This window comes from Hemiscyllium ocellatum, chromosome 29 (assembly GCF_020745735.1).
Source record: "Hemiscyllium ocellatum isolate sHemOce1 chromosome 29, sHemOce1.pat.X.cur, whole genome shotgun sequence".
Classification (NCBI taxonomy): Eukaryota; Metazoa; Chordata; class Chondrichthyes; order Orectolobiformes; family Hemiscylliidae; genus Hemiscyllium; species Hemiscyllium ocellatum.
The window spans coordinates 21715825-21729935 of NC_083429.1; the positions used below are offsets into that span (position 1 = coordinate 21715825).

The 14111-nt window shown below is 41.8% G+C and overlaps 1 protein-coding gene across 1 annotated transcript in view; it reads left to right on the forward strand.

Moving 5' to 3' along the window:
* ilvbl (ilvB (bacterial acetolactate synthase)-like) overlaps positions 1-14111 on the forward strand; it is a 40974-nt gene that overhangs the window by 7196 nt on the left and 19667 nt on the right. Inside the window, exons 5-9 of the mRNA XM_060846911.1 lie at positions 2914-3025; positions 7243-7342; positions 10205-10302; positions 12105-12241; positions 13249-13383. Coding sequence (XP_060702894.1) covers positions 2914-3025; positions 7243-7342; positions 10205-10302; positions 12105-12241; positions 13249-13383 — 582 coding nt within the window. The remainder of the gene's footprint in view (positions 1-2913; positions 3026-7242; positions 7343-10204; positions 10303-12104; positions 12242-13248; positions 13384-14111) is intronic.

Sequence of the window (14111 nt, forward strand, 5' to 3'; positions counted from 1 at the left end):
GATTGCCATGGTGATGGGTTTAGAAGGCTGCTGTGTAAGAAGTCTTGGTGAATTTCTACATTGCAACTTGTAAATTATACGTACTGCCGTACTGCTGCTACTGTGTATTAGTGGTAGAGAGAGTGAACGTTTGAGGGTGTGATGCCAGTCTAGTGGGCTGCTTTGCCATGGATGGTATCAGGCTTCTTGACTGTTGTTGGAGCTGCACATATAGGTGCAACCTTCACAAAACTATCAGTGACGCCACACAGTGATACCTGAGACCCAGACTAACCACACAAACATCTATTGTTTGTGGCAAGGCTTACACTATATAATGGCTACAAAGTGAAGTTGAACAGAATCATTGGCAACAATACATCCCTACCTGATGAATTCAGTGCATTCGACACTCGCTTTGAACAGAAGGTCAGTGAAATGATGTCACCTATTCCAACAGGCTCTTGCACCAACGGTTACCACCCAGACATTAGTTCGGCCTTCTCGTGAGTGAACCCACAGAAAGTGATTGGCCTGGATGGAGTCCCCATCCGTGCATTTAGATCATGTGCAGACTAACTGGCGAGAGTAATCACTGGCATCTTTAAGTTCTCCTTTCTACAATGTCAAGACCCCATTTGCTTCAAGAAGGCCACGATTGTCCTAATGCCAAAGAAAAATGCCTCAATGGCTACCACCTGGTGGCTCTGGCCTCCATAATTATGAAGTGCTTTGAGAAGTTAGTTATGTGCAACATAACTCCAGCTTCCCAGATTGCCTTGATCCTTGTCTACAAGTCCATGGCACATGTCATCTCCCTGACCCTACGCTTATTCCTGGAGCATCTGGATAACAAGGATTCCTACGTATTGACTACACTCTGCCTTCAACACCATCATTCCAAACAAACTCCTCTCCAAGCTCCAAGACCTGGACCTTAACTCCGAGACTTGACTGTATCCTCAAATTCCTGATCTTAGACTGCAACCGGTAACGACACCTCCTCCATGATAATCCTCAACACTGGTGCACTGAAGGGTGACTACTCACCTCTTTACACATAATATGCTTACAACCGTGTGGCCAAATTCTGCCCCAACTCCATTTATAAGTTGCTGGCAACACCACCATCGTAGGTCAGACAGAGTACAGGAAAAAGATTGAATGCTTAGCATATGGTGTGAAGGCAGCAATCTTTCCATCACATCAACATCAACATCAACAAAGGAGCTGGTCATTGACTTCAGGAAGCGGAGTGAAGGACACGCCCCTGTCTGCATCAATGGCGCAGAGGTGGAAATGGTCTGGGAATGGTGCTTACCCACAATCTCTCCTGGTCTACTGATGTCACTGCAATGGTCAAGAAAGCACATGAACATCTCTACTTCCTCAGCAGGTTAAGGAAATTTTGGCATGCCCACGAAGATTCTTATCAATGTTTATAAATGCACCATGGAAAGCATCTTATCTGGGAATACATCACAGTGTGGTATGGTAACTGCTCTCCCCAAGACCGCAAGAAACAGCAAAGAGTCATGAACACAGCCGGTCCATCACGCAAGCCAGGCCTTCCATCCATTGACTCCACTTGTAGTTCCTGCTGCTTCAGAAAAGCATCCAAGATAATCAAAGACCCCCTCCCACCCTGATTATACTCCCTTCCACCCTCTTCTGTTGGGCCAAATAAATAAAATTTTGAATACCCATACAAACTGATTCAAGGACAGTTTTGTCTCCGCTGTTACAGACTTGAACGGAGCGCTCAAATGTTATGTTGATCTCTCTGCACCTTCTCTGTGGCTGTAACACTATATTGTGCACTCTGTTTCTGTCATCCTGATGCACTTTGTGTGGTATGATCTGTCTGTAGAGCATGCAAAACAATATATTTCACTGTATTTCAGTACATGACTGTGTGTGAAATCAAATCAAATATCATTATCCAGACGAATGGGGAGTATTCCATTACTGTAATGTATTTTCTGCATTGGCTGCAGATAGTCTAGATTCATCACAACATGGTAAAAATCTCAATGGCAGTCTTAGTCTTTGGATCATATCAATGATGCCACAAGCCATATATTAACATTGAACAGGTTTGGGATGGGCTGAGGGCAAATCCCTGGAATAGAACCATGTGACTTGTTTGTGTGTTACTGATACTGGAATAGAAAGCAGATTTCAAAGTTAGTGCCTCATCTTGTGTGCCTGTTGGCATCACTGGTCTAATGCAGCAATCATTGCTGTTGCTTAGAAGGTCACTAATTTCTGGAGTGAGAATTTCACATATATCTGAATCAGCTTTTCTGGTGTTAAAGCATATTGCTCAGGCAGGAATAAATGAAGCTTCAGGTAGATTCTAGTTTGTTCACAGGCAGTTTTTTGCTGACTCTCTCAAATGGGAGTTGTAGCATAGCAGTTATGTTGTTGGAATACTAATTAAAAATGTGAACTAATGTTCCGGAAGCATAAGTTCAGTCTGTGGCTGGGAAGTTAAATTCGGTTAATAAAGTAAATCTAAATCCATTAAAAGTCTGTTGTCAGCAATGTTGGCTGTGTACATATAAGATTGTTATAAAATCGCAATACGATTCCTACATTGTCATTTAGGGAAAGAAATCTGCCATCATTAATCGATCGGGTAGTTGTGTGACTCCAGACTCCACCAATATAGTTGAGTCTGAACTAACCTCTGAAATGGCCTGCTAAGTCTTTTAAGGACAGTTAGAACAGAGCAATTAAGCCCCACCAGTGATACCCACATTCTGTGAGTGAATGAATTAAAAACCCTGTTTTCCTAATTGGCTGAGTATGAATTGATCATCTCACTTGGCTCTGTTGGTCCAAATTCAGTTAGTTCGTATTTAATAATGTCTATTGTAAAACAGATTTTTAAATTTTTTTTCTACTTTTTTTGTTTTCCTGCATGTTTAGGGCCTGTGTTTGTTGAGTTTCCAATTGATGTCCTCTACCCATATCATGTAGTTCGAAAAGAGGTCATTCCAAAAAGTGCACCTAAAGGAGTTGTGGGAAAAGCTGTTAATTGGTGAGTTTACTAAAATCAAATTGAGTTGAGAGAATAAAGCCAATTAAGGAGAATTGCCCTTAGTTCTATGTTTTAAAGCAACAATTTGCCTATTGAACTGTACAATTACTTTTCCAATATGTTGCTTTCAGAAGTATGCCTTTACAAAAGTGGAAAATTATTGATACAACACTGTCAATCTTTTGTGCACATGAATGTGGTTTTTCTGGTCAGGAAAGGGCTGTAATGAATCAACTATCCACCAGAAGGTGCTGTTGCTTTTTCCCCAGTTTTCTGCTCAATTTAGCCATCATCTCCACTGGCACTAACTGAATGTGGCCACAAGTATTGCTTTCCCATTTTCTCTCCCTAGTGTGGTGACTTGTGCTGCAGGACAGTTCCACGGGCACCTTTCAGCACCTCACAAAAGTGGCCATTTCCCCAATGTGAGCCCAGAAAGTGAGTGTGAATGGTCAATTCAACCGTGAAGGCATCACAGCAGAGCTCAAGCCTGTCTTCACCCCAGCGTCCACACTGTTTCCAGCAGAGGTAAGCTGGTTGGGGTTTGGAAACTGGAACGCTGGCTGTTTTTGTTTTTTCCCCTTTCTTAAGATGGGTTGGGGTGCAGTGGGAGTGCTGAAAATTAAAATCACCCCCTATGAGAGCAAAACAGCCATTTGAACTTAAAACGGCTGAGGAAGGATATCACTAAATTCAAATTCAGAGGAGAGAGGTTTCACTTGACTGTCTCCTGGGCTGAAGTTGTTTTTCTGAAGATGTTTTGAGCCTGCTTCGACTAGATTTCAGAGAAACGAGAGGTAATCCTATTGAAATCTGTAAAATTTTTCAAGAGTAAATACAGTAAAAATGGCTTGAAGGAATCTTAAAACCTACACTCTCAATGAAGGGTAGGCCATTTAGAAGTGAGAAAAGGAGTTTCTTCACTCTGAAAGTTGTGAATCTTTGAAATTCACTATCCTAGAAGATTGGAGGTTCTGTCATTGAACACAGTCAAGATGGAGTTTGTTGAATTTCTAGATACTAATGGATATGAGAATAGTCCAGGAGATAGACCAGCCATAGGGGTGATCTAAAATGGGATTGAAAACCTGAAAGTCTGAATGGTCTACTCCTGCCCCTTGCTGCAATGAAACAAGATTCTCAATTTGACATGCTGGAAGGATGTTTCCGTCATGTGGTGTATCATCGCTAGGGGGCACAGTTTTAAAATAAGAGAAGCGTTTATTTTCTTAACTCGAGTTACTAATTGACTTCCCTTCCCTGGGAGTGTCCATGGTAGAATTACTGTTTTTTTTAAAACTGATATCGGTAGATCCTTGACTGACAAGGGAGTGAACGGTTACAGAGGATAGATAGGCAAGCAGAGGCAATAGTTACATCGGCCATTAGAGCAATTCTCAGCTTTGACAAAGGGTCAGTTAGACTCGAGACGACAGCTCTTTTCTCTCCTTACAGATGCTGCCAGACCTGCTGAGATTTTCCAGCATTTTCTCTTTTGGAGCCATTAGAGCAGGCTTGACTGACCAAAGTTGTAACGTGGCACTTTAGTGATGTTGCTTGATGATGAAGAAATTGAGCTTTTCTGAAAAGGAAGACATTGTGGAAGCTTTTCACTTGCAAGAAAAATTGGTGCATATTGGTAGGGAAAACTAATTCATATGTGCAACTCCTTTTGTGATGTAGAGTGTATGTACGTGCGCGTCCATATCGTTTATTTTAAGTTTTGGATTTTTGGACTTCAACTTTTTTTTTTCTGTCTGAAGAATTTAGTAATTAACTTGTAACAAACCATTGTGATTTCTTTCAAAACAATGTGTGAAAGCTAACCTTTAGTACTAATAGATTTTTGTACAGATTTGGAGGGGCTTATGGCCAAGCAAGGGAAAACATTATGGTCAAGATTTCTCTTAGAAATTTCTGGACATGTTTTTTAGGGGAAATGAAGTAGTTCAGAGAGAGGGTTTCCATTTTGGACAGTTCTGTAAAATTTCATGGATGAACATGAATATGTAAAGCTGAGAAAGAGAGAAGGTTTGTAATACTACATATTATTAAAATAAGGAGCTGGGAGTAGTTTCAGACTGGAAGTGTTTGGTTGAAACCCTGAATAAATTGTTTGTAGTTAAGTATGTTTATGTTTAAATGTGTAGCAGCTTCTTTCTGGAGTTATCAGATTTTGCAGACTGGAAGTTGAAGTTGCAGTTAACTTAAACCAGTCACAGTGTCAGGAAAAAAATGTTGCTGGTTTCAATACTGTACAAAGGATGTTTTGGAATCTGAAAAGGCATGTTTTGGATTATACATTTATCATGTGTTTAAAAATCTCTCCTTTTTGTTATATGTAAATAGGTGTATTCTGTATTGTCTTTACTTTTGGTAATGAGCTTCTGTTTTATTGCATTGCATGCTTCTGTTTCAGTGTAAGACTGTCTGTCTGTAAAACCAGGGGAAAAAAAACTGAATGTGATCTTACAAGCCAGATTTTCAGTCTAAGATCTGACTTGCCAAGTAATGACATTAGTTAGGGTTATAACACTATAGAAATAGATCCTTTCCCTGCAAAGGATACATATCCAGACACTTTTATTATGAAGTAACTAAAGATATGGGGGGAAAAGACATCGTCATCTGTAATGCACCATGCAATGTCTCAACAATTGTAGTCAACCCTGGCTGACCAATTTACTTGAGTTTTCCTTCAGTAGAAATGGTTGTGCTCTTTCAAATTTGGTATTCTTGCATTTATCCCAGTGATTGCAAGATGACCTACTTCAACAACATGTCTCCTTTTCCTCAGCAATTCTTTTGTTGACTCATTATGGTTTAATGTACGAGTGAAGAACAGGCTCCATTTCTACAATTATGTTTGTGTCATTGAGGGGTGGGTGAGTGGTGCAGTTCTAATATGGCAAGTAATGAAGGAACAAGTTTAGATCTGACCCTTTGTCACTTCCTCTCCAAACCCAACCCATCAATAGGAAACATGGGAGTGTAACACAGGTACTTAATCTGTGGTGGCAGCAGTGAATGTTTTCCATCTATTTTCAATCAGCAAAACTGATCTTTAAATGCGAGGTCTATACAATAGTGTATAGTGACGTTATAGTTTGACTCTAGTGGCTTGTGTGTCAATCCTGAGAACATAGGATCATTGTACAATTCCCTTACCTGCTTTGACTTGTTGTGAAGGGGTAACTGAGTCATGAATGGGGAGGGGAGAATATGGGATAATTTGGTTGATCGTGCACTGTAGATTGGTCTTGTGTGTGATATATTGACAAATTAAGGGTTGGGTGGGTTGTCTTGACTATTCCAGTTGGTTTGGGTAAAATCATTAAATTATATTCCAATGGTATTTGAGTTGTTGGAGTAAGTTATACCAGGAAGAGAATATAGGATATTCATCTCAAATTTCTGTTTGTTATCCAGTAATCTGGTGCGACATGTGGCTCAATGGTTAGCAGTGCTGCCTTACAGTGCCAGGGGCCAGGGTTTGATTCTATCCTCAAGCAACTGTCTGTGTGGATTTCCTCAGGCTGCCCTGATTCCCTCCCACAATCCCACAGAAGTGCAGATTAGTTGGATTAGCCATGATAAATTACTCATTGTATCCGGGGATGTGCTGGCTAGGTGGGTTAGCCATGGGAAATGCGGGGTTACTGGGTAGGGGTGTTCTTCTGGAGTTTGAACATTCTCCCTGTCTGCGTGGGTTTCCTCCTGGTGCTCCAGTTTCCTCCCACATTCCAACGATGTGCAGGCTAGGTGGATTGGCTGTGTTGAGTTGCCCATAGTGTCGAGGGATGTGCAGGCTAGATAGCCATGGGGAATGCAGCGATAGGATGGGGAATGGGTCTGGGTGGGGTGCTCTTCAGTGGATTGGTATTGAATGGCCTGCTCCCATACTACAGGGATTCTATCTCTGCAGGTTCTGGTGAGTTTTTTTCCTCTTAAAATTTATTTGTGTTTGGTAAAGTTTGATATGTGTCCAAAGTGTAGCCACATTTATCTTGAACATACTGGTATTACTTATTCTCTGAGCTCATTACCTGCAATTCATTCACATATATACTTGAAGAGCTGATGACAGTTTAAAAGGTAGCCCATTGAATAAATGTTCCTGTGTCACTCGAAGTTTGCACCTAGATAGGAATTGTGTTTAGAGTTGCAAATCAGTTTTTTTTTCTTTTGTGCAATAAGTTCTCTTTATCTTTCCTCAGGTATCTTCATAACCATCTAAATAACCTGTTTGCTGGAGCCTGGGACAAGAGGGACATCTCACCGCTACCAGTTGATCATCCCATGGCCACAGCTAATGAGGTGGATTTTCGTGATGCATGATATTCAAAATTAACTTATATAAGGCATCATGGGAATTAGCATCTTAGCTCGAAATCGGTGTAAACTAGAAATAGCCAAATGATTCTAATACAAACATGAATTGCAAACAAAAAAATTTAGGAGCAGGAGTGGGCCATTTGAACTCTAATACCTGCTCTACCATTCCATAAGATCCAGGTGCACTACATCCAGTAGATGTAGTGTACCTGGACTTTCAGAAATCTTTTGATAAAGTCCCACATTGGAGGTTAGTGATCAAAATTAGGGCGCATGGTATTGGGGGCAAAGTACTAACTTGGATTGAAAGTTGGTTGGCTGATAGGAAACAAAGAGTAGTGATAAACGGCTCCATTTCAGAATGGCAGGCAGTGACCAGTGGGGTACCGCAGGGATCAGTAATGGGACCACAGCTTTTTACAATATATGTTAATGATATAGAAGATGGTATTAGCAATAACATTAGCAAATTTGTTGATGATACTAAGCTGGGTGGCAGGGTGAAATGTTAAGAGATTACAGAGTGACCTGGACAAGTTAGGTGAGTGGTCAGATGCATGGCAGATGCGGTTTAATGTGGATAAATGTATGGTTATACACTTTGGTGGCAAGAACAGGAAGGCAGATTACTACCTAAATGGAATCCTTTTAGGTAAAGGGGCAGTACAGAGAAATCTGGGTGTTCTTGTACACCAGTCAATGAAGGTAAGCATGCAGGTACAGCAGGTAGTGAAGAAGGCTAATAGCATGCTGGCCTTCATAACAAGAGGGATTGAGTATAGAAGCAAAGAGATGTTTCTGCAGCTGTACAGGGCCCTGGTGAGACCACACCTGGACTACTGTGTGCAGTTCTGGTCTCCAAATTTGAGGAAAGACATTTTGGCTATTGAGGGAGTGCAGCGTAGGTTCACGAGGTCAATTCCTGGAATGGCGGGATTACCTTACACTGAAAGACTGGAGTGACTGGGCTTGTATACCCTTGAGTTTAGAAGACTGAGAGGGGATCTGATTGAGACAGATAAGATTATGAAAGGATTGGACACTCTGGAGGCAGGAAACATGTTTCCGCTGATGGGTGAGTGCCAAACCAGAGGACACAGCTTAAAAATATGGGGTAGACCATTTAGGACAGACCTGAGGAGAAACTTCTTCACCCAGAGAGTGGTGGCTGTGTGGAATGTTCTGCCCCAAAGGGCAGTAGAGGCCCAGTCTCTGGAATCATTTAAGAAAAAGTTGGATAGAGCTCTCAAGGATAGTGGAATCAAGGGTTATGGAGATAAGGCAGGAACAGGATACTGATTAAGGATGATCAGCCATGATCATATTGAATGATGGTGCAGGCTCGAAGGGCAGAATGGCCTACTCCTGCACCTATTGTCTATTTATCTTGGCTGATATCATTGTAGCCTCACATCCACGTTTCCACCAACTGGATTTCCCCATACACTTTCACTTCTCACACTCGTCCAGAATCTGCCTACCCCTGACTTGAAAGTTTTCCAAGAACCTGCTCCATCGATTAATGGGGACAGTTTCAAAGGCTTGCAACTATTTGTGCAGCGTAGAGAGGACGTTGCTTATTACCACTTATGTTGAGATCCACTAACTTAGTTCAGGCCTGATCAAATCTTTGGTCCTTATCGACCAATCTAAGCTCAATTAGTTTTGCAAATTTAATGTAGGAGCAAATTACTGCAGCTGCTGAAATGTGTTCTGAAAACAAAAAGTGATGGAAATCAGTGGGTCAGGCAGCATCCATGGAAAGAAAGCTAACGCTTCAAGTCTCGATAGAATTAAAGAGATGTACAACACAGAAACAAGCTCTTCGGTGCAACTCGTCCATGCCGACCAGATATCCTAACTAATCTAGTTCCATTTGCCAGCACTTGGCCCATTTCCCTCTAAACTCTTCGTATTCATTTAACCGTCCAGATACCTTTTTAAATGTTGTAATTGTACCAGCCTCCACCATTTCCTTTGGCAGCTCATTCCATACACGCACCACCCTCTGCTTGAAAAAGCTGCCCTTAGGTGCCTTTTAAATCTTCCCCTCTCACCTTAAACCTATGCTTTCTAGTTTTTGCCTCCTCCATTCCAGGTAAAAGACCTCCTCTCTTTACCTTATCCATGCCCCTCATGATCTTATAAACTTCTGTAAGATCACCCTTCAGCCTCCGATACACCAGGGAAAACAGCCCCACCCTATTCAACCTTTCACTATAGCTTAAACCCTCCGACTCTGACAACATCCTTGTAAATCTTTTCTGAACCTTTCAAATTTCACAATACTTTTCCAATAGGAAGGAGACCAGAATTACACGCATTATTCCAAAAGTGCCCTAACCAATATCCTGTAAAGCCTTAACATCTCCTGCACTCAGTGCCCGAAACACTAAAGGCAAGCATACCTTTTGACAGCTTCACTATCTTATCTACCTATGACTCTACTTTCAAGGAGTTCTGCACCAACACTCCAAGGCCTTTGTTCAGTAACACTCCCCAGGACTTTACCATTGAGCGTATAAGTCAGCGTATTGCCCTGATTTGCCTTTCCAAAATGTAGGACCTCATATTTCTCTGAAATAAACTCCCATCTGCCACCCTTCAGCCCAAGTGTTCATCTGATCAAAATCTCATTGTACTCTGAGGGAACCTTCTTCGCTGTCCACTACCTCCAATTTTGATGTCATCTACAAACTTGCTAACTCTCTCTCCTCTGTTCACAAGCTGAAATGCTGCCTGACCTGTTGTGATCTCCAACATTTTTTGTTTTTATTGCAAGTTTAGTACTTTGTTCATGATGTTAGGCACCAATCTGAAGGGTTTTTTGATTTTATTTTTTAGGTGCAGTGTTGTGTGGAGATGGTGAGCAGAGCTAAAAAACCAGTCATCCTTCTGGGCAGTCAAGCAACACTCCCACCAACACCTGCGGACAATGTCCGGTAAGTCATTGAGCAACTACTGTCTGTGGGCTGGCCTTACATCTTGCTTTATGAAAGTATTGTTACATTCCAGTTTATAGACTTAAATACATGTGAAGTGATCAGTGAGGATAAAAATGTTATGGAATGCTCCTTAAGCATTGGGTTAAACACTGAGCTCATGCACTGTTTTAATATTTAAGATCTGGGGTCGATTATGGCCTGGAATTTGCCCTTCTTTGCTTGTTGTAGGAGTCAAAATTTGCAATTTGAGAGTTGTGCAGAGAAAGGAAACACAGCACTTTTCCATAGGAGGCCTGGAATCTTGCTCAATTTTTAAAAACCTATTCTCTTGTGGGATGTAGGACTTGCTGACAAGGACATTATTAATTGTCCATCCTTTTGGGTCCTTGACTTGTCTGGGTTTATCAGGCAATTTTGGACCTGGTTAAGAGTCCCCAACACGTGTACATAAGGCATTGTTTGCAAGTTGCCCATAGTGTGTCCAAGGATGTGCAGGCTAGCCATGGGAAATGCAGAGTTACACGAATGGGATGGGGTGGGTCTGGGTGTGATGCTCTTCGGAGGGTCGGTGTGGATTTGGTGCACCGAATGGCCTTGGAAGGATTCGGTGATTCCTGCACAGTTTCCCACTGTGACTGCATTTTGAAGGTTGAAAATTGTCACCACCCCTCTCAGAGCTGAGTGCTAGGTTGGCGGTGGGTGTGGCGTGGGATGTGTCTGGGCAGCTGGCCATTACTGCCTCTTGAGCTCATGACCCCAAAATTACAGCCTGTGACCCTACATGAAGTCCTGTCCACTAGTTAAGGAAGGCTTGAGGAAAGGACAGCAGACATTAGTGAACCAGATGCATTTTGCTGACATTAACTTCGTGATTACAAATATTAGCTTTGTATTCCAGATGTATTAATTTCAATTCCATCACCTACCATGGAATCTAAGACTATATCCCCAGATCAATAGCCTGGGTTACTAGACCAGTGACGTTAGAGCTACACTGCAGCATGCCTTTATTGTTAAAGAAAGTGGAACTAATGAAGGAAGAGCTTTGGAAGATCTATGAGGATCCTCTGTGCATACACCCATACTCTATCTGATAAGATGATGGGGATAGCAACAGTGATTAGTGTTCATCTGGGCTTACCAGATGATCTTTTCCACATCTCTTGTATCTTGTGTGGGAAGGGGAGTTGGAGGAATGGTCAGAGAGAGAGAGAGTTTGTGAGAATTGAATAGGGAAGGAAGTGAATGGTGTTGGATTAGGGAAATGCTGAAGATCAGGGATGTAATGACTAAAGAAGGAGGAAAAATAGAGATTGTGTAATGTAACGTATAGGTGACACTAACTCAGGTTTCAGTATGATGTGTGCCAATTCCACATGAAGTGAGTTTAGGACATAGATTAAAATAATCTCGAATGTGCATGTACGTATAATAAAGCTCTTTTGGATTTGAATCGACCTAGACTAGGCCAGAAGAACTGAATGGACATAGACAAAGCATTTTGTGAACTGTTATGAGATTGTGTTGCTGGAAAATAGCAGCAGCTGAAAATGTGTATCTCCAGCATCTGCAGACCTCACTTTCTCCTGTTATGAGATTGGCCAATATTCTCTCTCCCTTTTTTGAAATACTTTTTTAAAAATGCAAATTGGAAAGAAAGACATAATAATATTTTGACTTTTATGTTGATTTCTACTTGTTTATTTCCATTTGATCCTTCAGTAATGCTCAACACCATTTGTGATCTATAATTGTGACACAATTATGTACCTGGTATTGTAAAACAATTTTCCAACTAGGGCAGCTCTGGAGTCTCTGGCTATCCCTTGCTTCCTGGGAGGCATGGCTCGAGGAATGCTGGGAAGGGACAGCCCCATTCACATCCGACAGAACCGAAGGGATGCTTTGAAAGAGGCAGACCTGGTCATATTGGCAGGTGAGTGAGGTCCTGATTGAACCGCAATAGCAAATTTTGAATCTAATTATCTCAAAAGCTTGCAATAAGCGTTGAAGTGGAGTAAAACAGATAGTTGGGATTATTTTGGGCTTGCCATGCCCCTTAAAATGCAGTTGCACTTGAGTATGTGGCCCTGTGGGATGCTTTACTCAATGTTAGGAGCTAGTACAATGAATCTTCTGTGGCTTGTCTGCTAGGACATTTCCAACTTGATGCTGTGTGTGCCTGGAACGTGTGTGGGTGATAACTTGCCTTCTTCCCTGCATGCTGTGCGAGTGCTGCTGGAGTGGCTTCACTAGGGTAGCTAATCTCACGAATGAGTCCTGGACTGACTGGTGCTGGCCATTCACAGTCTTTGTTTTTTTTAAGATGGACTTTGCTTTTTCTCTCCGACCTCACCATGGGATAAAATGTGAGAATAGATGTTGGCCATGTGGCCCTTGGAGCTTGATTCATTGTTCAGTTAACTCATGGCCAATCTGTATCTTTACCCCACCTGATGCTGTATATTTTAGTACCTTCACCTGAATTCAGAAAAATGCAAAATGAGATTTTCAGTAAACTCTAGTTTGAACTGCTTGTCTCATTATTTGAAGGCTTCAGTTTTACACAGGCTGCCTGTAACTAAACTGATATTAACTGGTGTGTGCATCACTTTTCTCTTTAAAAGAGAACCCAAATGTGTTACATTTCTCATCTTCTGTACTCTGGGTCATTTATGGGCAGCTGCCCTTAGCTGGACGTCGACTTGGTAAATTATGATGGATTAAGTGCAAAGAAACCTACAATTAATGAAATGGACAGCCTGCAAAGTGGGTATATTTTAACTGCAGCAAAGTTCTGCCCTTAATCAGAGCTCTCATCAGCTGGGCTTCTATGTGATTATCTCCTACTCTGTGTCATTGGTGATTAAGGTCCCCTCAATCTGTGCACCCAATCCCATATCCCCACCAAATCTGATGGCTTTTATGTTTTTTGAACAACAGGTATAGTGTGTGATTTTCGTTTGTCTTATGGCCGTGTCCTCAGCAAACGGAGCCAGATAGTTGCTGTAAACCGCGACCGTTCACAATTGCTGAAAAACTCAGACATGTTCTGGAAGCCAACACTCGCTGTGAGAGGTAAGTGGTGATTAACTTCCTTTTAAGAACCATGGGGTAACTCTGCACAGTGGGCTCCGTGCAATGCAATCCATGCTTGCATTCAAACCTGTGAACCCTGTATCTCGTGATTTAGTCTGAGTTAAGATCTGAGACTACACAAAGAGTTGCTAAGTTTAGTTTTGGCACTGTCTTTGACTGAAGCGGGGAAAGAAATTCTGTGAATGGTGAACAGCTAATCTTGATCGGCTTGTTTGTTTTCTTATATCCACTGCAGTAGAGTGAACACCCCCGTTCTCCCACCCCCAATCAATTCCATAGGGTAGTTGCGTGGGAAAACGACCACTCAGAGAATGCCTGTCCTCTATCCCAGCCCTTAAACTAGCTGCATTATCTTTGTGCATAGACCCTGTAACAGAGAATGCATGGAGCAAAGCTGATCTTGCTTCAGTTACAGTCCTGGTACTGCATAATAAGTAACAAGGTGAGGGGTAACTTCACGATAATCTAAGTTAAGAAGACAATTCTAACCTTGAAATACACAGCAAAGCCAAGTCTCTACCCGTTCTCTGACACTATCCATGACAGAGCCTCAAGCAACTAAACTGACTCCTTACAACTTTTTGCTATGGACTTTAGAGACAATTCATTGAGTCTTTTCCAGGTCTGCTTTCTAACTCAACTTGCCTAGTTCGAAAGCTTCACAAACTAAACCCTTCTGCTGAGGTATCTGGTTCCCTGAAATGCCA